At 39.8% G+C, this 27,000-nt stretch overlaps 1 protein-coding gene across 2 annotated transcripts; it reads right to left on the reverse strand.

The window, feature by feature from the left end:
* Positions 1-26,999, reverse strand: LOC136432483 (WD repeat-containing protein 20-like). Of its 2 annotated transcripts, none has more exons than XM_066423797.1 (4): positions 26,709-26,999; positions 6,704-6,886; positions 4,728-6,017; positions 1-3,439 (listed from the first exon to the last, which is right to left on the reverse strand). In XM_066423797.1, exons 1-4 carry the CDS (start codon positions 26,955-26,957, stop codon positions 3,389-3,391), a joined length of 1,773 nt encoding a protein of 590 aa, XP_066279894.1. In that variant the 5' UTR covers positions 26,958-26,999; the 3' UTR covers positions 1-3,388. The 2 variants fall into 2 exon arrangements, with proteins under 2 accessions (XP_066279894.1, XP_066279893.1); XM_066423796.1 differs by having other exon boundaries at positions 4,713-6,017.
* Between the last annotated feature and the right edge of the window lies 1 nt (position 27,000).

Genomic DNA, 27,000 nt, shown 5'->3' on the forward strand with positions numbered 1-27,000 from the left:
TAGATTTATCATAGAATACTTTATTCACAGGTGTAGTGATTTTTTGCAGCAGATTATACAAACGACTCTCAGGTACATACAGGCAGCTCTACCTACATGTAGCCATGTATTTTTTTCTTTATCTATCAAGTATTATGTACACTGTACATAAATACACAGGGCCCTGGAGGGGTTAGTGCTTTCCATCTTTTGGATTATAAAGGGCTTGGACCAGGCCAATAAAATTTTTTGCAGCTTCTGTACAATATAAGGTGCCCCTCCCTACATCAATGTCTTATTTATGGTGTGCAAAACCCTTGAGGTTTCTCCTGCACACACTAAACTCCAGTCACAATACCGCCTGAAGTATTTCTTCTTTAGAAACCAAGACGCTAGCAAAGCAGTCAAAATGTCCGTGGTGACTTCGGTTCTTAGTTCTATCACAGTAAAAGTTTCTGACATTTGACAGGAACATTCCCCATGAAAGGAGGAAATCTTAGGAGAAAGTGTTCTGTTTTCTAGTTCCAATGTACTTTCAAAGTTATTTGTTTTTCTCTGCAGTATGGTTTTATATCTTTCTATTGTCAACACATCAAATCATTCTCAAACAAGTGTCCTACTAGGCAAGAGTGCTCGTTATAAAATACTTAATAAAAGACTGTACACTGCTCAGAGCATGTGGAATGGGTAGTTCACTTGTACAAATAAAGGTCATAACGATTGCTCTCTATTTTCACTACTACCAAGAACAGTTAATACTCGTAAAACTACAGGGAGGGGTTTGCTTTTTCGGACCATTATACACACTGGAGACAGCTATACCTTACTTTTCAACACACCCTTGGAAATTTAGACATACTAAGTAAAGAAAACTACAGCATTTTATACTGAGTGGTAGTCAGATACTGATTGCAGGAGGAATAATTAGAACAGAGAGCTGAAAAATGTATTAAATGTTCATGACTGGCATTTGAACGAGTCTTCTTATCCTTTCCTAATGAGGTTAAATTCAAAAGTCAATAAAAATTGGTCTGTCAGGTTAACATTTATCAGCCAGTGCCATTCATTTGCATATGCCAAATCAAGTCATTTACTTGATGTAAATATGGTGTATCTTGTCAACAACACAGTCATAGGTTTGCAAAGGATAAATAGGGTTGTTTTCTTCTTGATAAATAACGGTTAGAGGTTTGAAAGGCTTTCCCAAGACTTAAACACAACAATCACTTACAATATTCCATACAGAGCACTTTTTTTATGGTATAAAACTTTAGGAGTTACAGTCACAGGGTTTAGACCTACCAGCAAATCACTTTCCATGATTCCCTTCAGAAAAGTTAACAGAATTAGCCTGGTATCTGGACATGTCTATGGTCAGACATCCTGATCGAATCTACTGAAACATAGCCTAAAATCAGCCGTTTTCCCTACTTCATTTAAAAAGACTTGATTCCTTGTATCATTCTTAAACGGAATTAAACCACTTTTCTACCACAATGTGACGCATGCAGAGACATTTCATTATATCTTTTAAATTACAGTCAATTCCAACATTATAAACATTATCATACTTTTAATTTGTCAGACTCTGAATTTAATTTTAATTCAGTCCTTAGTTTGTGCTACATGATCAAATCCCACTTGGGTCATGATTATTCACTTGAAATAGCAAATCACAATAAAAAAAGGCCTCTTTGAATAATGTTTTCTTAATACTTACTGCATTGAGCACATGGCCAGGTGTACTTAAAATACATGTATGGCTTTCTTTCCAATGTAAAATAGTCTGAATTGAAATTGGAATGGAAGGTAGGGCACTGCTTATACAGCATGTTGAATCTGAGGCCCAGTACTGCGAGATAACTTCAGTGTTAAGTTGATGTGTAGAAATACTAGATGGGGACCAAGAGTAACAATTTAGAAGCTACTAAGGGAAGATTCGATTTTACTTTTGGATACTCTCAAAAAGGGTTTGAAAATTATTGGTTACATACAATATATCTTTTGTTCTCAGTGGTTTTATCAAGACAGATCTACATGTAAACTATCTGTCATTTTTTGATAGATTTGACTAATTTTCACTTCATAAGGCTCTTATTCATATTCCCTTTGCATCATTGCATCCTTTCTCTTCAACTTCAATTCATAATCGTCATATCTTCTTATGGAAATCTTTTGTACATTTTCTTTAAATACAAATACCACAGGAATTAATTACATCTCATGCAAGGACAAAGGCATAGGTGGCTCAATTTAACTTAAATATTAGGAACCTTATAATTTACCATAAAATTAGCGCATGGTATACCGTCACTAAAAATCACCGGTTTTGCATTTACACTTTCTTAGTTACAGTTCAGAATAAATATTGTGTTAAGCAGGTTACCTTCAATTGAACACTAAGCAAACTTAGTGATGGCAAAGGAAACGTACAAGTCCTGATTTTCTTAGTTACCATTCCCACAGAGTTTAAGACAACAAATGCTACGACTGAAAGAGGTATATGGGGATGTCCTACTTTCATAGAATAAGGTTATTAACAAATTCCCTAGTATCTGTAATTGTTTTGTTTTTGTTCCAAACATTTTACACAGAAGGCCTTTGAATTGAGACAAACACTTGGAATTGACGAGTACATTAAGATATCAGAGGGTAAAAATGTTATTGCCGATGTGCCTTATTGCAAGTGTCTTGTTTTTTATTTTCAGGAAAACATTTACTGCCTTTATTTTAGCATTGGGCTGTTCAAAGGTACAAATGTATGAGGGCTGAATTTTGTGTTCTCTTCCTGTTCAACACTTTATATACAAACATCTGGCCAGGCACTACAAAGAAAGTATACAAAGCATTCCATAAGGAAGTAGAAGTCTATGTCATTCCAGTTTTTTTTTCTTTCTGCTGGGGTGGGGTGGGGGGGGGGCTGTTGTTGTCTACAATTAACCAGAGAAAGTGTCTGAGTATAGCAGAATCTATGTAGGCTTTTCTTTTACCCCTTGAAGCTTATAGAAGTTTCATGTATGAAAAGGTTCTTCTGTTTTTAGTATCTGTCTAAAGTACTGTACTTTAACATGTAGGTGGGACAAGGAAGGCTGAGGTTCCTGGAAGAATACTTAAAGACGATCCTAAGACTACAACAGAATTAAATGTTCGACTTATTCATTTAGCCATTGCTCGTGATTCTTAAATCTTATCTCTGTGCCAGTCCTAACACATTAATTGTCTACTCACAGACAGAACACATGGGTCATGAGGGAACCACATGCTGGTTACAAGGAGAGTACAGAAAACTGTCTACAGGTACATGTACAGGTGGTGCAGGTGTGTTGGCTTGTGCTGCTGCCTCCAGGTGACGTGGGCCCCTCCCGGTGACGTGGGCCCCTCCCGACGACGCGGGCCCCGCCCACGGGGATTATACCACCGTTCCGCCCGTGGAGTGTGTGGAAGAGGTCTGACTTAGACCCTGTAGGGCAAAACACACAAGGACACATGACATAACTTCAATGTCGAGCACAACATTTGTAAAGTAAAAGACCTCCTAATCACAGTAAAATAAAACAAAGAAAACTAAAGTGGTACAGCCACATGTCACAGCCATCAAGACTAGCTAAAACTATAGTGCAAGGTACCGTCCAGGGTGGAAGAAAGATGGGTAGACAACATAAGAGATGGGAGGATGATATCACAGAATGGACGAGCATCTACATTGTAAATCATGAAACATTAAGAAGAACAGAAAACTGAGAAGAGTTAGTTGACAGATCTTCCGTGGTGCTCCAACTGTCAACTAGTTAGACTAAGGGAGAGCTAATATGAGACGAGGGACAGTGAATACTGTTGGGTTGGAAAATCAAACTAGCCACAACATGGCAATTTAACGATACATGCAACTTTTATTCTAAAAACCCCTGTGAATAATAACAGAGACACTAAACCTGTATTAATGTTTTTGCTTGCCTTCTAGCTTTCTGAATCCCGTTACTGCTAAAAACAGCCCGTACCAATAATTGAAGGTGTTGTAAAGCGTGTGCCCTCTATGGCTATGTTTTCTCATGTGTGATAAGGGAAAGTTATTGTATTTGGTCAAAAAGAACACATTGCAAAAAGAACATTCTACATTCCTGAAAGTTACGACCATCATATTGTGGTTATGCATTTCAGAGGGTTAAAGATAAATACACTGCGTGATGTGTCACTGCAGAAACAAATCTAAACTGTACATGTAGTACATGCAGTTGTACATGCAGTTGAATTTATGGCAAATACAGCCTGCAAGAGGGGGATACTTCATGCCAGATTCCCATTTACATCATGACATACCAATGTATAAAGGGCTCAAGAAACATATACAAGGCCAAAGAGCGTCGATGGAATAAAACATGAGGATTTTTCTTCACTTTCTGGCAGAGGATGTACAGTAGGTATAACTAAGGAGGGCAGGATGCACACATCAATAAGTCGGCAATGCGTTTGTGGGTCCTAGCTTGGATGCACAGTGTTAGCTGCACAAAATAAGCATGAAATTTGACATTTCACATCCTGTCTCCTTTACGATGAAGTTGTGTTTTTCTCTGATACCTTTTTTTCTGTCTCTGTGACGTTTAATCTTCAACCTGCTAAGGTAGCCGAATTTGTATTGGCTATGGGGTTAAGTAGCAGGGAGAAGGTAAAAAAAATGTTAAGAATGTTTACTAAGTGAACATCACATACATGTAATAAGTAGAAAACTGTCATACATTGCAGACACCCACCACTTTGCCTGGCCTGGCCCACGTGCAGACGAACCCCTCTTGACATCCCGTTACTATGCAGTCCTCCCTAAACACAAGGGCTGTAAGTCTCTCCTGTGCTATCTTCTTACACACCAAAGGTTCTAATAGAGGCACCTCGTCCAGTTTAGGACAGCAGGGGGTGCCCAGCCTGGCATAGTCTTCCAACATTTTGGAGTGAGCGTTGTGACCTTTGCTTATCGAGTTCAACTTGTCGCTGCTCTTACTAGACAGACTGTAATTCCTCTTGTGTTCGTGCTTCTCGTGTTTGTCTCTCCTGTCCCCGAGAGTCAATGTCGCGAACTTGCTGGTGATTCCGGAGGCTATGGAGCCGTCTGTCAAGCTCTTCTCCTTGGCGTTCGGGGCCGACCCTGTGGAGTGGACTGCATTGTGAGGGAGGCTGTTGCACCTGGGCATGGTGGCACTGCCCGAGGGCAGCGGGAGGGAGTTTGTGAGGTTCGTGTGAGTCCGTGCTCTTGTCAAAGGCTGCTGCGGGTACAAGACGTCCTCCGTCAAATCCCATATGCAGAGCTGGGTGTCTTGGCCGACCGACCCGAACCGGTATGTCGTCACGTTGCTGGTATCCGCGTTGCAGATGGACGCTCGGGAGTGACTACTGTTCGCCCGCTCCCTCATGGAGCCGGGGTTGGAGCCGGGATTAGATCCCGGGTTGTTTCTACTCGTCGTCGTCTGCGTGTCGTCGCCTTCGTCGTCGCTCCCACTGAAATCCCCCGCCTCCCCCTCCACCACCATCGTGGTGAAGGGGTCGAACGCGACCACGCTGACCCAGGATTTGTGTCCGTGCCCCCTGGCCACTACTCTTTTCTCTGCAAACGACCAGACAGTCACTAGGTCATCCTCGCCCCCTACTGCCACCAGCTTACCATCGGGGCTCCAACATATACACAGCAGTCCTCCGAAATAACTCTTCATCATGCCCTTCAACTCCATTTGGTCGAAATCTATAACCCTAAGGAAACCGTCCTGGCTCACGCAGGCGATGTGCTTATTGTCCGGGGAGAACGAGAACTCGTTCAGCGCGCCGTCGCCCACGACCCATCTGAAGATGGGGTTCCGCGTGGACTTGGACTTGCAGGTCCAGACGGAGAAGCCCTCCCCCTGCTTGAGCAGCTGGTAGTGGGGTGCAGTGGTGCCGCAGGGGTGCTCCTCGTTGTACATGTACATCTGACCGCTGGCGTGGGACACCAGGAACATGTTTTCTGTCCCGGGAACCCACTTTATACACGTTACCCTGCTCTTGTCTATTAGTCTCTGTAGAACACAAGGGAAAAATAGTCTGTGTCAGTGGAAGGCAAGAAGTTTTGATAAACATATATTAACAGTATGAGTACACTACAGAACTGGAGGCATACACAGAGCAACTATCTTCCATCTAATGATAATACGCTTCTGTACAATACTATCTTTGTTGGTATTTATCCAATAATGCTGTTTTTTTTACTTTGGGCTATTTTGGTTTCTAATCTCTGTCAATAGCTGCTTGCCTGTGATAAACAAGTTCAATCTGAGTTCTTACATCAAAAGCAACAAATCTAATGAAGTCATATAGCATGCAATCTCTGTCTGATCACGCTGAGTAAAATATCAATTATCACAACTCCCGTACAAAGTGTCTCATACGTTTATGAAGGTTAGACATCCAGGTTAAGGTAAGTAAGGTAAAGCAGGCATCCTCAATTAAGGTGAAGCATGATGCTTTTTCAAGTAGCTAGTGGTAGTGCAATGTGGCTTCGCCACGTCAACAATATTAAAAAACAATTCAATCTCTTCAATTCAATTTCTTATCCAATTTATTGTAGAGATTGAATTACATTTAGATATTATAGTTTCTCATAGAATGTTGAATAGTTAACACTAGTCCACATTTTCTCAGTGTAAAACCTTCTAAACACTGCAGTACTTTTGCTGATCACACAAATGTCAAGATAGGTTCTTACTTCTTCATTGAAAAGCTTGCTAGTTTCCTTCTTGATGGGGTCGATGAGTTGCACTTGTCCGGCTGAAAATCCTACTAACAAGCTGACGCTGTCACTGGTGCAGGTCAGCTGGTTAAAATCATGGCACGTCGGTAACGTTCCCTTGTAGACGCGTTTGTCTACTGGTTTGGTCAAATCAGCTGCCTGTATAAACACACAAACAAGAAAGAACGGTCACTATACAAGATTTCATCATTTGTTCATGGAAATACTATATTACTTAATCGTTTTGGAACGAGGTAGACCACTAAGAAAAAAGAGCAATACAACAAAATTGTACACAATAGACATCAAATGATAACATTATAGTTTTACATATTCCCACAAAGCCATGGTTAAGGGAATATAAGGGTTCAAAATTTGATTTTTGGGCTCAGAAAAATTTTGGGCGCACGACAGAAAACTGTAGAACTTGCCAACACGATTAAATTTTGAGCTTTGAAAGATTGCAATTAGCCCAAAATTTAAAGCTAAGAAATAAAACAAAGGTTTTACGATCTGTTGGACACTTAAATGTCAATAACATGCTGTATACTGGTACAATGGTACCTTTACAATTTACATTACGAAACAAAAATGTATGTAACCATACACAAATATCTACAGTGTAGGTGTACAGCTCCAATGTTGGGTGTACAAAAATGCATATGCACACAATATTTCGAGCCCTGAAAGTGCAATTTATTTTATAAAAATATCATGTGCTTTCATGTTCATATTCTCTAGGCGATGGTCTAACATCAGAATTAATATAACAATTCACTTAATACTGCACATGATAAAAGATGCACAGCCTAATCTTTGTGACAGTATCTATCTTCTGCCCAATCAAACCCCAGATTCATGCCAAGGACCACTATCAACTGAATTTGATCTGGGTATTCCATCATTCCCTGCAGTTCAAAAGATGCTTGCTGGGGGGGGGGGGGGGGGGGACCTTATCGTGATGCTCTTCTGACCTGGGTTTCAGGTGAAGTTGCCATAAATAAGTCCATCCTTCATCATTTACAAAGCTCAGGATATAATTGAGGCGGGCAGCCATATCAACTACATGGACCAATGGATACTTCTGAAGTTCAAATCCAGAAAGTCATTTGTTGATTTTCAAGGGCACCATGTTACTAGAAGCTATACTTACATGTACATGTATAACTGTTACAGTAGTTTTGTAAGTTATTTGAAAGAGCATGCTACTTGTACAATTTGGTGGTACTTTGCGAATTTCTGAAAAAAATTCTTTTCACACACATTTAGTTTCGAAAGGGACATAAAATGGGGGTCCTGTGTTCAAGGAGGTGCCTTGCAATAGACCGATCCCAAAGCCACACCCCCTGTTCGATTTCGAACACCTCCGTCAAAAACAGGGTTTGACGGACCAAACATGGCCGCCGCGGCTAGGTTGAAAATAATGCCACTGACTTCGGTTTAGCTTTTGTGGCATTGAAACCCTTTCAGAGCGGGCCAAATAAGAGTGCTGTATCCACCGGGTAGAGTTGTTTCAGGAAGGGTTAGATGTAGTTGCGGTGAGAACGTAATGTTTTCGGTCAATGTTAAAGCGGTATGCGCCGCACAGCTTTCCTATGTCGGTGGGCATCAGCGCCCAGTTTCTGACAAGCAGCCGATGCACGTGTAAAACAGGATTCATACATCTGTGAGAGGTTCCCACTGTATTTACTGCATGCACAACAGCTGCATGGTATCTAGTAACTAAGAATTAAAATGCATCCTTTTACTTCCCTGTTCACTTTCAAGTTAACTAGTTTTTACACACCAGTAACTGAAGTGACGAAACTCTGCGCTAGCGGACTTTGTAGTAGTCAGCATGTGGGACAAGCTTCCTCTCCTTGAGTGCCCGATCTATTTTCTTTTTAAATTCATTTTTGTTCTAAGCATGCATTCAACCAATAGAGTGGAAAACCTGTCCCAGATATACGTATCCTGCTTTACACGTGCCATTTCTGCCCCGCCAAAGCTGTTTTTGACGGAGGTGTTCTGAATAGAACATGGGGTTCTATGAGTCTTCTATTCCTTCGATATGGTGTTCGACAGGATTGGTCTATTGGGCAACCCCTCCCTGTAAAAATATAACATGCTACTGGAACAGCAAGGAAGTACACACACACACACACACACACACACACACATACACACAGTCACACACAAACACACACACTATATGTATTGCCAGCTATAGCTCTACCATCTCATCCAAATGTCATCTCTAGGAGTAAAAGGAAATAACTTGACACTTTCAGATTACCCATTGCTGCTTGTCAGGTCCTTCTGAAGTATAAACGCTATGTGAGGTCCATACCAAAATCCCCAATTGCAGAATTGACTGACATGCAGTGTAATTTGCCATGAAGACTAAATGACCCATTACCCTCCGCACCCCATCTCATTACAAGTGTAGAATAGCTGGACTGCCATTTTCCACATCACTTGAGCAAATTGTGTTTCTCTTTTTGTGAGGGTGAACCTAAATTGCTCTGGAATATATTTTGCTAACAGTCCTAATATCAATAACTGATGTTTGATATGACCCTCTGCAGATATATCACGAGTACAGGGATTGTTTGATCAGCCTATGAATTTGCTGCTATTCCTCTGATGGACAAGCCTTAATCTAGCCCACAAAGCAAATTGAAGAACAAAAATGTATTTTTACAGATAGTTAGTGTATGAACATGCATGTGTGCTGCAGTAACTTTTTCAAAAAGGGAAAATTCTATCATATTTTTACTCTGAAGGTAAAAATTGAAGAAGATGAATAATCATACTTCCACTGCCCAAACTGATCAACATTTTGTCCCAAATCCGTTCTACAATTGCTGATTTTTCTGAAGAGGAGAAGTGATCACAGCGGATCTAATTTTTAGAAAAAAACAAAAGGAGTAAAAAGTCCCTATGCAGCCCCCTGGGAATAAACATTTAGTCATTAGCTGGCTACAAGGTCACTCAAGGCTGATGATCTCCATAGCTAAGCCAGCAACAGCCTCTTTTACATACACAACGTACGCTAAGGTCGTCCCGAAATGCACTAAAGTAGTTACACAGGATCCTATTACATGCAGAAGTAGTATTTATGAATTCTCCAGGAGCTGAAATTGCTTACAAATGTCAACACGATGCCAGCGATGATTACACCAAATTGATTTGAGAAACGGATTTGGATTAACCAAGGAGAAAGACGGGAAATCGTGCCCGTTTCTTGCCGCATTTACTCCGCCAAGGAGCGGGTTGCAGGTGGTTCTAAAGAACGTCTCCAATCAGATGGCGCATTAATCATAATCAAGGGCACGGCCGGAGCGACCATGTAGAATGGTACCTAATCAAGGGGAGGCGAACACAGACATGTCTAACTGGAGAATCGATCCATCCAAGTCCAAGGCTGTACTGTACATGGGAGGATGAAATATGGTACCTTTAAGTTCATGAAAGAGAACTCCACAAAAGAACTTAACATATAGATTGCTAGAATATCTTGGGTTTCAGCAGTATGAACAAAAACCCTAACACTACAGTAACCCTAACAAGTTGGTGTAATTGATTGAAGACATTTCATTTTAATGCTGGTACATGTAGTATGTATGTGACTGATTGTGAGTTTCTGTCTAAAATTTCTGGTAATTCATTCGTTATTTATCTAATTTGATTAATATTTGAACACAAACGATTGCACCGCTCAGTTCTACCAAGTATTTAGAAAGGTAGAGATCATAAAGGCTGTTTCAGTCAGGAAAATTATACAATGGGAGAATACAGCACACTAACTTTCCAAGTCTACAAACAAATCCATCTAATCCAAGGTCAACATCATCGGAAGTGGAAAGTGTGCATATTTGTCAATATATATTTCTACTTTGTATGCCTACTCAATGAGTCCTAGTCACTTCTTGTAAATCCACACATCTCAGAAAACAGCTGTCTATATTGGGGTACGCACAAATGTCAGTTAATATTTGAATTTCAACTGTATCAGTGTCTGCTATTGGCATTCATACCCAAAGGAGCCCCAAAGGTGAGACAAAGAACCTTGAACATACATGGGGCAATACGTTATCTACTGACAGCAATGAGATACAGGTCGGCAAAGTCCTTCTGAGGATCAGGACACATATGTGACAACGTGGTGAGTTAGATATACCATTTAGAGCAGCCATGAACTTGGCTTCCCAAGGGAACAAAGATGAAACATTGCCACCATCCACGAATACGTATCACCAACACGTTTTCATCTGCGTTGATTTGCGCAGCACTTGTCTTCACAGCAATGATAAATTTCGACCCACGCTCCCATGCACACAGTCGTAGAGATGGCATACAGATTTTTGCACCGAGTCAGGTAATGCAAATTAGGTAGGCGTCCATATGGTCCCATCAATAAGTCAATGATGGTTATACAAAAGGAAAGGAATAGCTGAACGCTTCAACACCCAATAAACGAGTCTATGGCATTGTTTATTTCTCAGTGAATACAAAGTTATGTTTTCTGTCTGTTTGTTTGTTTGTTTTGGTGTGTGTCCACAGTTATTTGAGTGGCAGGTTGAGGTGGCCTGGGTTCAAGAATGGCATGTGTGCGAGTGGGGCATGCAATGAGTCATGGCTCCACCCACACAGTTAATTCAGGTCTCTAATTCAATCATCTATGTTTATACTGTGGGACACTTTGAGATATCCAAAAGAGTACTGTCTCCTTACAGAGATCTATCTTTTCAACGGCAAAGATACCAACTTGGAAGGAATTGACATACGTAAATTCCTTTAATTTAAATTTAAATGAAGTCCATGCTAGACCTAGACATTGCTTATCATTGCATACACACCTTGATTGAACTTTAAAAATTCTACCCTTTCTGTAAGTTTTTGAATGTGAGGAGAAAGAAGAATAAACTGGCTGCCATGCTCTCTACACAGTGTTGCCTTTAGCTGTCATCAGCTCAGTCAATACGCTCCTATATTGATCTTTAATGCAATGTAGGCCATGAAAATTGCATCAAAATATTTTGACATTTCGCAGCTTTCTACATGCGTCAGCAAGACCAAATTGTCTCCGGTAATGTTGTATCGTATCCAGGGTACGGCCTATCTAGGAACTCTGACGGTACCAAAAATCAATCTTTCATATCGTCGGCGCTGCGATAATCATATCAAAACATCAGCACACTCACAGTGCTCTTCCTCCCCCTCACGCCTCCTTAACAATCCATTAAAAGAGTGAAGATCTGGGCTTTCAAATTCAACTGGGGAAATAAGCCGCTCTTAGCCGAGACTCAGAGAGCACTCATGCACATAACACAAGCGCAAGTTACTTCAAGGAGAAAACGACATGTATTGTACTGTTCTTTTTCTACCACTTCTCTGTTGTGATATTTCTGGACCTGTTTATCATCAACAAATTCGTTCCCACCAAACTATTCACTTCCAGCTGCAAATGTTATGTCAGCAGCATAACCCAACAGCTTTAGAATGTCAATCTACCTGCATAATCATAGAATATATCACCATATACCACATCAGTATTCTACTTTTGCAAGATATTCAAAAATTGAGGACAAACAGTAATTGTCTGGAAGAAAACAAAATGGTACTTAGAATTTTGAGTATAAAGAAAATCTTGCACAAGAAAGTTGAGTTGACTAAAAAAGAACAGCAAGGCATGAGAACACACTGAACTCGAAAACAACATGTTCAAACATGATCATAGTGTCTAATTTAATATTCAGCAACAATCTCTTTTTAAAATGTCAAGGGCTACTGGCTTTCAAAGCAATTAGTTCCTACATATATGCTGTACAAACACTTCCTCAGACAAAAGTAGCTATAATTCATTCTGCAAACTCCTTCGTAAGGCATTTTTCTACTCCTGCTGGAAAAGCGGCACGTCAATAATCATATTTCATCATGTTGGCAGTGGTACTCACATAAACGTCATTAAGATTAACTACACCCATATGGGACATCTGTACCTCTTTCCAAACATATATAAATTCATGATATTCCATTTTCTTACAAATACAAAACTTATTTACGACTTATGGGTTCATTGTAGTAAAGTTTGCAAAACTTAAGAATAATTGTGAAAATGGGGACTTGTTTGTTTGTCTGTTTTGCATATCTGGTAATCTGCCTCATGGTGTAACACACCAGGTTTTTACTGAACCGTACAAGCTGCAGATTTATTTGATCCACTCACACCGGAAAGGACCCCTGCCTTTTCAATAAGCGTGGCAGGTTCTTTTACGTGCTTGAGGTCCTCCATTTGTCCAATCCCCCGGTAGGGACAACCCTAACCAAAACTAGGTACTCATTTTCTCCTTAATGAAGTCAGGAAATTTGTTAAAAATGTCAATGTGGCATGTAAGGGGATTTGAACCAAGGGTCTCTAAGGTTGGCCAAACACCCTGCCATAACACCACTGCAACGCCGAATTGCTGGGATCTTTCCTCCAGAGTTGCTCTTGCGACTCTGTATTTCTCCCCATGAACAGATGGAGCTCATAACTCCCCACCTGTGGTTATTAAAGGCAAATTTTCCCTACCATGCGTTACACACCATGGGACATTATGACTCGTTGCTGCTGAGATAAATGTTCTATACCACTGGTAGCGGTAATCAAATTTGAGCCCCAGGCACGATGATGGAAGCATTCAATTACACAACCCACCAATAAATAAGAGATCCTTTCTACCAGAAAGCCATATTGATATTGTCTCAATGTAAATAAAATTTCATGACAGCTGGATTGTGAATGCAATGGAATGTGCTTAAACCTGAAGTGCTGTCAAGCACATTCAGGCACAAAACCATTGACATTCTATTCTGTAGTTTTGTATGAAAGAATATTATGCAACATGTTCAACTATAACATATACCAAATCACTAGCAGCTCGTTCTCATTTAAATGTGCACATTTTGTAACTTCGGGTTCCGTTACCGTTTGAAGTAAAACGTTTCTGACCTTAACTTAAGATACATGTATGCCACATATAAGGTGCCAAACTGTCATTTTTAAAAGCCAGAAAAGTTTTAAGTCGTCATAAAAATGACAGTTTGGCACCGTACATGTGGCAAATCTTTATGTCAGGAACGTCTTATCTTCAAACAATAATGGAAGTTACAAAATTTGTACATTTAAATAAGAACGAGTGTAGCATGTGTCACATACTAATATTTCATGAAGCCTTGAAGTTGCGGCATGATGAAATAATATTCAAATTCAGTACTGCAGCAACTGTAGGGCCATAACTCACCTCCATTTCACCATTGTGATAAATTAACTAACCTTTACCAACAGATGTCTAGGAGCTGCTGTGAGCAGGAATAATTGCAGGAAGTCAGCACAAGTAGGTAACGTCATTTTATCAACATTTGGGGTATCCGACATTGAAGAATATCTGACTCAACACATTGTCAGAGCACATAAAACATGATTCATAGCAGTTCATATTAGCAAGGACTCCTTACGAAGCAGTTACCAGTTCAAGAGAATTAAAATCATTCAAAGCGAATTCACTGCTGATTTTGACTGCCAGACAAAGCTTAACTTTGACATTTTGTTCAGGGAGTGTTGCTCATAAATAAGAGATGACATATCATAGATAACTGTTTGCTTTATTTACTTTGGGGGTTTCTTTTTAAACCAAGGCAATACCTGATACAACTTATAAGGCAATGTCTTGAGTGGTGGGTGATAATTGGATGCAAGTAGAAGTAACAGATAGTACCCAAAAATATGTACTAAATGGTATACAAGACCAAGGAGGTTAAAGACTTAATGGGCAACAATGTCTTGGCCTGTTTCCCAGCCATGCTTGAGTGAGATTTAAACCCATTTTGGGTGGACCCTCACAAATCTCTAGTTGAGGTGTTGGATCAACCAGATGTTTCATCCACAACTTTCCGTCCTCAGTCAGTGTTGTATGACAGAACAAAACGATGGAGACAACTGCTTCAAACTAACCACTATCCTTTAATGAATTTAAACACCTATACTCCTGTAGTCTCCACAATTCAGGTAAATTCCTCCACAGAAACTCAATGTCCCAAAGGGACTGCCCCTAAAATCATACACTTGTCCTCACCTCAGCTTGGTCATAATTCACATTGGCTCCTCCCCTGAGGCACTGACAAAAACCTGCACAACCTGACAAATTGCTGAAGGCAATCTGAGCATCACATTATGGGACTATCTACCATAAAGGACAGCTGCAGCAAGCCGTAATGGGGGCGTCTGCAACACCTGCCTGTCTGGACCCGGGTCAGTTGTGACCCCAGGGGCCTAACAGCTACACACGCTAATTGGACGTACATGTGTCTGTCTGGCCATAGGAGCTACCTTATATCAATGTGCAACGACTACTGGGAATACTTGCATGTTCTTGAGTGAAAATATGATCCCACATCCATGCTTGCCAAAAAAACTGTACCAAACACTTATACTTCATGACTAGTGCCATATCAACGAAACACACATATGTGTTTCTGGTGTATGAAACAGACCAATATGTCCCTCTTTTAAAAAAGAATATGCATCTGCAACTATCATTTTATCACATTAAAAAAATTGTAATTTCCTCCACCAAGAAGGCTACATGTTTGACCTACTGATATGTCTACATTTTTGTTCATGTTACAACACCTGCTTGCTATGGAAACTCACACATTTTCAAGGCAAGGAGAGTGAACTGACTGGTCTCCCTGCTGGGCCGAGGGGTCAGGGTTCGCATCTAATTAAACTTTTTGACCCTTCGGCCCCAAAATCCTCGATTATATATCAACAATACATTGCCTGCCCCTCATGATCAGCCCTGAGCTATAAACTACAAAGACTACACTGTTTACTCCATGAGTGACATCATCTTCAGAAGTTGATGAGTAAAAAGTCAATGACCTGTCCTGTTATAACAGACAAATTGTTGACACAGGCAAAAAATCATGCAAACCTTGTGGTTTAGTCTGCACACATACACCTACATACACAAAACCCTCTTACAGACACAAATTACACACACACAAATACATACAAACTCTCTTAGTCTTACAGACATACACACACTTAATACTGTCACAGATACCAACATTTAGAGTTGCAGTCACAAACCATCTCTAACTCTAAGCCTTCTTGCTTTAGAACGTCCATTGCACTACAGGCCAAACTGCGATCTTAAACTTAAAGATGTACGATTACGCAAAATGGTCCTTCAGAATGGGTGGCCTTAGGAATCCACCTTGAGATAAAACTGCCCAGGTATTCACAGAGACCCCTATTAGGATATTATCACCTGCCCAGGGTAATACTACAACTGTGCTTCTAATCTAAGTTCGACCATCCCTTTACAGTCAAGAGTTCTCAAGCATCCTTTTATAGATGTGACTCTTCAAATAAGGGCGTACAACCCTTCTTGGAAGGAGCTGTTACTTCACAAGGCTTCCATTTCTGATGTTCAGTATTGGGGTGTGCCAACACGTCATATGCAATACAAGGTGACAATGGACACCATTACAGTATGTTCCTTAGGAATACAAATAGCCCTAATCCTGGCACTATTAGGACTTGTGTGTTTAACACAGACATAAACTTGCATACTGCAAGGATGATTTTCTGTCAAGTTCAAGGAAACAGTCCACCATCAGATACATAACGTTGGGTAACATGAATTCGTGGGGTACTTAAATTCGGGATTTTTCGAAAACGGGGTATTTAGGGATATGTGCTAGATGCAACATCAGTAATACCGCTAGAAATGCAAAATTGACAGACTTACATATTCAGAACACTGTCTGAAAAGCTTCGATAAGCATGCATTAGAAGGCGAGGAGGACAAAAACTCTCCGTCCCTTATTGTCACAGTCTGAGGGCTTCGTGGGAGAATCACACTACATCGTTTTCGGCTGGTTTATAAGACAAATGTCACATCCGCTTCCTGCTAAACACAATCATTTACAAGACAACTTATTTTCTTAATATTGCTGACCTATAATTGGACTCTAACTCTAAGTGTGATCAATCATCAAAACCCCTCTTTGTTGCTACAACCTACGGCACGTGTATTTTCCCGCCGCCATATCATTACCCAGAATCCTGTTGTCAAGCAGACGACAAAGGTTTGTGAGAACACTTTTTTGTCTAAATGTTGCGTGTGATTGTGGACTGAGGACGAAATTTTCCTCAAAGTTTGCTCCTAACACAACAAGGAATACATGGACATAGTAGTATTATCAATGCTACGGCATCCGGCTAACTTTCCATGAATAATGTACACGTTGCCATGACGGTGGGTGTCGACTTTGACGTTCTATAGCTACCGACTCAACACACGGGTTGTTCCCGTAGGCCTGATGTGTGCGGTACGGCCGTTTTTTCGTGTATTTTTTTACTTGGACACGTCTATATCCATAGCACTCTCCTCAAGCCAAGGATGGAACGAATAGCTGCTGTATAAAATGTAATTAGCGGTAAGATATTCAAGACAAATCTTCTCTCCCGAATTAATATTCACCCCTGTACGACAGCACCGTTATTGTGCGTGCGGCGGACGGTAGTTTCAAGTTGAAATATTATGGTGTCAGCACGACTAGAGACAAAATCTACCATATATATGATTAGTGCAAAGATAGTACATGATACCGACAGAATAATAGAAAAAAAGGATGGTTTATTGTTCTGCTAGATTGATTTCAGTCAACCATTATCGGAAAAATCCCGAATTTATGTTACCCAACATTACATAATCCTCTGCAATGAGGCAGCACGGGATAGCCACTGGCAGAGTTTGCGATAACAGTCATCTACAAATTGCAGGAGGACATTAACATATAGCAGGGTGAGGCTAGGATTTTCAAAGTGCCTGACATTTACATGTTTTGTAAAACCTTGTTGCTTTACTTAGTTTGAGAAAAATACAGACCAATACAACATCTTTGCTGGAAAAATAATGTTGCATATTGATTTCTTACACAAAACGGATAAAAATACTGTATTGCCAAAACAAAATTAGACAAGAATTTCCTACAGTTGGACTTTTTTGTCATACAAAATTAGGAAGTCAAACAAAATTAGAGTTGGCAATGAAATGAAAACTCATGACCACGCATAATCAATGTGTGACATAAGACAAATCATTTCACCCCCCGATTTTCCAATGGACCAGTCCTGATGATGTAATGTCCATCTGATGACCCTTGCTGAAAATGGTGGCACCATATATTTTACATGATGTAGCTAATCCTACTGTAGCAGGTCACCAGTAGTTTAAGAATCCACAAAGGACTCATCATCTCCATATGATTAGCTACAATGATATCTCAAGAGTCTTCCTTAGCCTGATTAATACAATAAGTTTCATGTACATTACAGTAATGGGGCCACATAGACCCCCAAAAGACTTTAGACATGATGACAATTTGGTTGTGTTGGATAGGAATCAAGAACTGTAATTGTCTGTAAAAAAAGGCTATAATCTAAAATTATATAACTAACATAGGCATGAATTTGTCAACGGGGGCTTTATTTTTAAAAATCTAACACGAAATAGAAAATCCTGAAGTTCTAAGCAAGTTCTAAGACAACACCTAACCATATACCAAATTTCACAACAATACGTCCACAGCTTCTTGAGATATGCTGCAAAACCACAAATAAACATCCCTACATACATGTACATACATGATATATACAAACACTATCAAAAACATAACCTTCTTGGCAAAGGTAAATAGACAGTGCAGCAGAAATTGTAAAATTTCACGACAATCAAGGGAACAGCTTTCTCATTTTCTGTCGGAGACATGTTGAATTCAGGGGTGAAATTGCCTGTCTCAGCCTAGAAGCTAAAACCTTAAGAATGAAATCTGGGTGGAATATGTTCCATTTGCAAATGTCACTTGTACATAATGTAAGGCATCAGTCTCTGAAGCGTATTGTTAAGAAACTGCTGCTAATAACAGAGCTTGTCACAAACAAGAAAGTATGGATGTACCCTAAAAAGTATGCTGTATCACTGCTTGCAGTTTGTAGCAAATGTAATAAGTTATCATATATCATAGGACTTTATTTTCCCTTTTCATTCAACCATATCCCAATATGTGTGTTCATAATTCTTTTTGCTTTCCCAGACGGTTGAGCGTCACATTTGACATTTGCTGAATCAAGCAAGGAGAGCTAAGATCTACAATTCCTGTCTTATAAGCCAGCATGGGAATCTGAAAACAGTGATTTGGTCTTCTCTTGAGTAGGTCTAATAGTAATACAGCTTATATAAGTATAACCTTCAGATTTTGAAGGGTGGCTAACAGCACAAAACTTGCACTACACATATGTGGATTATAATTATACAGCATATATATGTCACTTCTGTAAATATCTAATCCATAAAATCTACACACTTGGAGTCACAATAAAGAAAAAGGTGACTTTAATCCTATTACCATAAGATTATCATTTCAACAAGAGTTATCTACCATTGAAAAATAACGACCATAGCATGTGCAGAACACGAGATATGAAAACCAAAAATTTTGCTGCAATACTGTAGACAGATGCTAGGAGGCCTTGTCAAATTTGACGTCGGAGGCTCCTTTATCTCTACCACTGCCCACCTACTAAATATCATAAAGATCTATTCACAATTTCTTGAGTTATGCTGTCAACAAACACACAAACTGAAAACATAACCTTCTTGACGTAGGTAATTAGAAAGTCTGTAATTAATCCAATTTTAGTTGATTAATATTTTCTGGTCAATGTTAACTTTTACTATCCTTTAATACCAACAGCTTAGCATCATCATCTTCTCTTACCCTGCACATCTTATAAAGGAGTTTACTTTAAGGCCATAGAGCAAACAGCAAACATTCTCGGCATGCACACAAGCTTACAGATACTGTTTGTTTAAGGTGTTTTGTGAAGTAAACCTAAGTAAAACTGAAGCAGACCCATCGTAAACTGACTCCTAAACGATACAGCTTTATTAAAGTCCACAAAGGAGTCAAGACGTGAGGTACACTCCAATGGGGTTGAGAGTTCACTGAGTATAAGGTGACCCCCGGTGACCCCACTCCTAAATGACCTGTGTCCCTTTCATTCAGACCAGACCACTCATGCACCACCACACCCTACTCAAACACATCATGCCACCTGTTGACCACACCCCCCTTGTACTCTCATATGACCTACCAGCAACATCACTCATTTTCCTTTTACAGACCGAAAACATGTTTTGAAAGTCTGGGAACAAAGACAAGAAAGATATACGACATGAAAGACAGCGGACTTCATTCTCTTTGCTCATGTTACTTTCATCTTTCATAGTTGTAAAAACATGAGGCCTTTAGTGCAGTCTGTTATTCTACAAGACTTTGTAGGCTGTTAGTCAAAAGCTTGGCAATAAAACACATTGAAGCATATCAAAGCTAACACATAAATGTAGGCTTTCATCCCTTTTGGACATAAGTTTTTAGTTCATTTCTCTTTCATGTGGCCGTCTCTGAGACCCCCAACCTAGTGAAATGGATGGTCACGCAGTATCTCTGATGAACACTTCCTCCCTTCCCGTGGTGAGGACGTGCCGTACAGATATCATCAAGGGCAGGATGATCGCTTTTCCGTCCTCCGCGGAAACTGCATCTGTATGTCGACGCCCACTAACCCATCTAGCCTATTCTCTGAAGGTTGTGTGAGGACATTTAATTCAGATACAGCCAATATAGCAGATGTATTTCCCCAAGATAGCAAATCTTAGAAATCCTACCATACATGGGCATGTAGCATTTCCTTATGCCGTACCGTTATTCCCTCAACCATCTCTCTGTACTTTAAATTGACCTTTGGTTGTATTCTTCTTCCAATATAACCCCCATTAAAAAGTACATGTTACTGTAAATGCAGAAATGTTTGTGGTAGTTTTACATGTATGTTCACGGTTTTCGCAGTAAGCTCCTTGCCACGAACTTAAAACCACTGCAAATTTTTCCCTCCTACCACCTTGTCTACAATTATCTCAAACATGAACTTAAAACCACTGCGAACACTCCATTTTCTCCCTACCGCGAAATTAAAACCACGCAAACTTGAATGCATTTACGGTATGCCCATGAATAAAGGTGATCCCCTGGCAATTTAAGTAGTAGTATTAGCGTAGATCACTTACACTGATAAATAACTACCCCAGGAGTCCTCATCTTTTGACAAAGAAAGAAACCTCTTCCACTACTTCTACAAGGAAAGACACAGGGTTTTATGTGTATTTATGTGATGTGTAATAGCAGCAATTGCAATATGCATGAATGTAGCTGCTAATCTCGCCTTTTGACAGATACTTACGACTCGACTTTTTCGCCAATATCTCTACCAAAAAAGGCACACTGTTACGAATGCAATGCCTGAAAATTGACTTCTAATGTTATATGACAGGTTGCTTGTCTTCAGAAATGAACAGGTATGTTGCCATTTCTGGCGGCGAATGCAGAAAACAGTTGGAAATATTTCAACGTTCTAGTAATGTAATTCACATAATGCTTTTATCATTCATAATAATTATCCACATTTGACATATCATTAGACTACATGTATGCATATGCAAGTATCAGTACCAAATAAATGTGTATACAAAACACTATTCTCCAAGCAGAGGTTTGGAGGGAGGGAGGGGGATGGCTAGTGGTGAGCTAGAGCGATCGAGGTAGACCCAAAAAAATTGTGGCCACTACTACTGAAACCTCTGCTTGGAGAATATACAAACACACACATTCAAGCAAGGACTTGTTTATGTAAATTTCTCATACAAAATGTATCAATTATTTCCAGGTGAACATGCATAAAGCTCTTACTAGTAATACAAGGATATGGTAGATGCTTCGCTCCCAGTTGAATATAAAACAGTCCATGATCATCCATGTCTGTCATGAAAAGAACTCATTATCCCATTATTGGTGTTCATGAATATTTAGTATTTACTATATTCTTGCCTCCACTGACAGTAGGTACTAAAGCTACATGGCATGACCTACCCTAGGGGGCTTATGACTCAAGCAGGTCACTATAATGATACCGGTAGTATATATAACACGATAATTCTTGTCTTGTCATATTTCTTTTTTTAAAATGTCTGTAAATGTGTTGCACTATGTCGAACAACAAGAGCAATTTTCTATGACCACCACACCGTGTATGTCTATCATCAATTGGTAATATCACGGTACATGTGTTTCACTGGAACTGGAAGGAACTGATATGCAGAAAGCAAGGGTGACGCATGCCTTCCATGGCTGTAGAATGTATAATCATGTATATTAAACTGCTTCATCAGGCCAAGGACACTCTTCCCTAGGATACAAATGAAGGTTACGTCATCCATCAAGAGTGACTGCTGCTTTTTGATAAAAGGAATCATACGTCACTACTATGATATTTAAAAAATTCTAAACATACTGAATATGCCGATAACACTGTAATATTCCAGACCCATAATCAAAACATTGTAACTACTGTATATTCTAGGTGATTAAAAAAAGTGAAAGCACCTGTCTAATTGTTAATGAAGTTAATTTCAATATGCAAACACTTTCACTGAGCTGTGGACAAAACTGCAGCTTGAAACTAAGGCCCACTCCTTATCTTTCATTCAGTATGCAAGCAAAGATTCCATCCTACCACGCCCAAATTGTGGGTACATCTGTACATGCCTTTGCAATCTTGCACAACCTTCCTTTTTACCTTATTGGAGCAATACTGTCACGTCACCTGATTTAATGTCTTGTTCGTTGAGCCTGATACACACATGTATGTACTAGCTTGAACAAAACTACAGTCCATAGAACACAAGATGAAATCTCATATAACCAACCATACAGAGAAACAGCATACCTGGCTAAGAGTGTCATTTCTTATTTATTAATTGCTGGCTTTTTAAGAAGTCCTAACATTCAAAAAAATACATTTATCTGTATCCATCTAGCCGGTATAACCACCCTTCGGCATAACACAAGCTACACTGGAAGGCTTAAGTTAAGTACCTGTGTTAAAAAATTTTACCGACTTGACTCTTTTGAGTTTGAATCAAGATCCCATATAATTCCACATAATCATAACAGATTACAAGATAAGGATATGCTCCCACTTAGGAGCACATTCTTTGAGCTGTTAATTCCATCGACGTAGCAAACTTTACATTTGTAAGATGTTGGGGAAGTACTTGCTGCCAAGGCTTTAATGCCAGATGATCACGAATCCCTTACATAAACGTTGCTTTACGTTGTGGATCAATGACCGTAATAATCCTGTTCTAAATATCTAATTCTAAAACTAAAAATCAAGGTACCTACAGCATATAATTACGAGCTGAGGTGCAAATGATATATCTAGTATTTGTAGACAATATGCAATTTACATGAAATGCAATGCAAGAAAACCAACACGCCAAATTTTAGCTGTATACAGAAACTTTGTAGAATGACTGACTCATTGCTTTTATGCCTATATCATCATTCATACTAGAACATCTAGACTGTCATAAAATGATAATGAATTGGTTTCAGAATTGGTTGCACTTTGCTACAACCTGTTGCTAGGGCCTACCAGATGCCCTTGACCCAATTGAGTGTATGCTACTTTTCTATTTTCTCTTGTATCTGATGACATGTTAGTGCTTTCCCATACATGTCCAATGTAGTGTCAATCTAATGCATAAAATGCACTGAAGATCTACATATGTATACAGTGCCTGCCTTGCTGTTATAGCCTTTTACACTATTCACTATCCAAACACACGTTTGTAATTATTTTTTACACGGCCAATCTTTCCAGGTTATATTTAGAACTCTTCACATCTGGTATGTCTTCGATTGTCAAGGCAACTGGAATTGAAAATGTCACAGCAAAATTGTGTCAAGCATTTTGTCAACACAGGTAATTAATTACCTTGTGGAAAAACATGTATTACATTCTCAAGAAAGATGGCAAGGGTGGCAGGGCCCATGATTAAATATATCAAACATTGCCCCAAGAAACACATATACAGCCTCCTGTTACAGTTTCCGATTGTATCAACTTTCTCCTAACAAATCTAGCAACTTAAACCACCTCTTACTAATCAGTCCAATGCTTTAGGTTTTAATCCAATCAAATTGTAAACGCCATATGCATGTATCAGTGCTTCTTTCACCAGCTCGTACAACATTTACTGACTTGTCTGGTTGTCAGAAAAAGAGTCAGAAAAATAGAAACTACCTTTACCCAATCATTTCCTTCATCGGTTTTTGAAAAACAAAACAATGTATGGATGAACAAAAAGCAAAATACAAGGTAGCAAACTCGTCGCTCCCAAATCTAACACACCATGTAACTAACATCAATCTATAGCAAAACATCACTGACCTGAGATATTAGCATTTCATCTATTGACATTATTAGTGCATGTAGTGACGCAGACCCGGCCTAGTGACATATTGAAACCAAAAGTGGAACATGTTTTTGTAATTGTTCCTTTGAGACCTGCTATAAAAACCTATGCACTATAACATATGTATAACATAACAGACACTTTGTAAGCCTTAACATTTTAGAAACCACAATTTTCAAATCGCAAAAATGCTATAATTCTTATTGGTGTGTCTGACTTTTTTGCCATTTACTACATGCCACTTGTGGGCATTTAGAGACACTTGGAAGAAAGGTGGTGAAAATATATCATTAATGCGAAGACTGCCAAAAAAGTAATTACCTCTCCGCAGTTTGTCGATATCATGGCATAACATGTCAATACCTTGGACATATGACTTTGCACTTGACAATGGTGGCATAACAATTGTAACAAAACTAACACCAAATTTGTCATGCCTTGCAAATCCAATCTATAGATTCTAGTATCATTTCAAATTTCCAATAAAATACAGCTACCAGAACTGAGGTATACTATGCGGCTGCTATATATTTGGTCAGTGTGTTAATATGCAGCAACCTAAATGCTTGAAGTCTACAATTTTCTGTACTTTAACTGGCTTCACGAGACCATCTAATACCGCAAGACCCCTGCAACGACCTACTTAAAGGTCAGACCTCCCAATGGCACATTACCATAGGTCACAGAGAACACTGGGACTCCCCTTTACAGGTGAGTTGGCACCTGGGGGGCAGAGAAGATGATACGTGCATGGAATGACGGACTCCTTTAAGAGAATGACAGACTCCTTTAAGACTCCATAACAAATTGGCCGGGTCCTTAGGGTTCACTTTGTCTTCTATTTACTGGCAACAAAACAGAAAGCCTCCGAGCATACTGTTGGCAATAAGTGACAGTACTTAAGTAAAGATGCTGTTACAACATACAACATCCACATGCTTAGACATGCACAAGGAATACCTTAAGATGATACATATCTCTTACATAACATCAGTACTTCAGATAAGATAGCACAGTAAGTGTTACCGCTAGTGCAACATAACAAAGAGGACGTTCAGGTTTCTAAGTGTTATATTTTACCACTACTGCAACATAACAAAAGAGGATCTTCAACTTTAACCAGTGCCAGTTCCTAAGTGTTATATTTTACCACTACTGCAGCATAACAAAGAGGACGTACAAGTATACCAGCGCCAGTTTATCTCTAGTATTCATATCTTGATGACATGATAAGTAGTCTGACTCTGAACATTATGCCAAGTTCTGGGCTTGCCTGATACTTCTAAAGGGTAGGTATCATTACCTTAAGAATGGGCTATGTTGACCAGTCAAACTGGTGAAAGCAATCCTGAAGGGTTCAAAGTGGCATTTCGTTCCCAAATAGAACTGCTGTCTGTATCATTCTCACAGTACACAAGATGGTATCAACACTGATGAATGTGGTCCGGCACCATTATAGCAGTGAGGTCCTTTGAACTCACTACTCAATAGACTTTGGCAGTGATGTCCATGCATCTTCATGATAGAGGAATAAAAAATACAATACCCCGTGCTGTGCTTATATGACCTTTTGCAAGTGTACTTCAAGATGCTATGCCTCTAGAGATGGCTTATAAGTCATTCTTATATGTCGTCAATGCACCCTTAGTAAATGCTTGAATTTAAAAAGCAAGATTTGACAACTTTGTGGAGAACCATCCTGTCAAGTATATTGGAACACTGGACTATCTACATAAACCCATTGTGACAGTTGGTTGAAGGAGCGGAAGAAAAAACTGGAAGAACATCCTACTTGACCGTAAACTCTACTCTTCTTATAAGTATGGTTAGCATCATGTAAACTTAGTGAGAAAAGAACGAACGAGACAAGCTATTTTTCTTTTGCATTGAGCTGATCTCGAAATTAGCTTAATTTGCAGCACAAGAAAAACGTAAATTCATTGGAGATGGGTGGGAGGTGGCAAATTATAATGTCCTACCGCAAATGGCCCTAAATTAACTCATTTATCTTGCTGGCCAATCCAGTCTAATATGATGAGCTACATGTCATTCTTACCAGGAAGAAATTGCATAACAAGAACGACCTCTTCTTCCTTGTACAATTATCTTCGTTCCTAGGTGAGTCATGAGAAGATGACAAGGTAAGAAACACACCTGTTTTGGCAGGTAACACTAAAAAAGAGAACACCTTGTGCATGTAGCTCTAGCAGGTGGGATGCGTGCGGCAACAAAGTACGTCTAATGCGTCAGGCTGGGTTTATGGATTACGTACAGACTAATTCGACGTCGTGACCCGATGTGCTGGCGGCACGCCATGCCCGTCCCACCAGACTAGATCCAAACGAAAACCTGTTTGCAAGTGTCCACGCCTCACTATCATCACTCGCACACGCCTACCAACAAGCTAGCCACCCCATCACCTAAAACCTGCTGTGTTCACGTCGTCACACCACGCACAAATCTCTCCACAAGCGCCACCAGACACACCACTACATCCCCTCCTACCCACCACTACATCTCAAGACTCATACGACTATATTGTTGAAGTCTTCCGAACGGTTGTTTACCTTGCGGACACCTTTATACGGGTAGAAGTAGAGCTCGCGGCCGACGTTGAAGCAAATCCGGTCGCCTGAGCCATCCTTTTCTCCGCTCACGTTGATGAAAGACACCCTGACGGGATGACAGCCCTGTGCGTTGTACGGTACCCTATTCGGCCGGGAGTATTCTGAGAGGGTGAGCAGTTTGTAAGTGCCCTCTCTGGTGGTAAATTGTGTCTTGAGTTCGTTCTCTTTTCCTCCTCCCTCGGCCGCCATGTTGGATTTCTAGGAGTGAACTCTGCAAGGCCCCGGATGTTAC

The sequence above is a fragment of the Branchiostoma lanceolatum genome, chromosome 4 (assembly GCF_035083965.1).
Source record: "Branchiostoma lanceolatum isolate klBraLanc5 chromosome 4, klBraLanc5.hap2, whole genome shotgun sequence".
Classification (NCBI taxonomy): domain Eukaryota; kingdom Metazoa; phylum Chordata; class Leptocardii; order Amphioxiformes; family Branchiostomatidae; genus Branchiostoma; species Branchiostoma lanceolatum.

Bases quoted from the DNA above. Each gene is read 5' to 3' on its own strand.
- LOC136432483 (XM_066423796.1), bottom strand. From the start codon at position 26,957: ATGGCGGCCGAGGGAGGAGGAAAAGAGAACGAACTCAAGACACAATTT. The intron at 6,018-6,703 runs GTAAGAACCTAT...TGTGTTCTACAG, and splicing joins GCAAGCTTTTCAATGAAGAA to AGACTAATAGACAAGAGCAG. The intron at 3,440-4,712 runs GTATGACAGTTT...TTTGCCCTACAG, and splicing joins AAGTGGTGGGTGTCTGCAAT to GGTCTAAGTCAGACCTCTTC.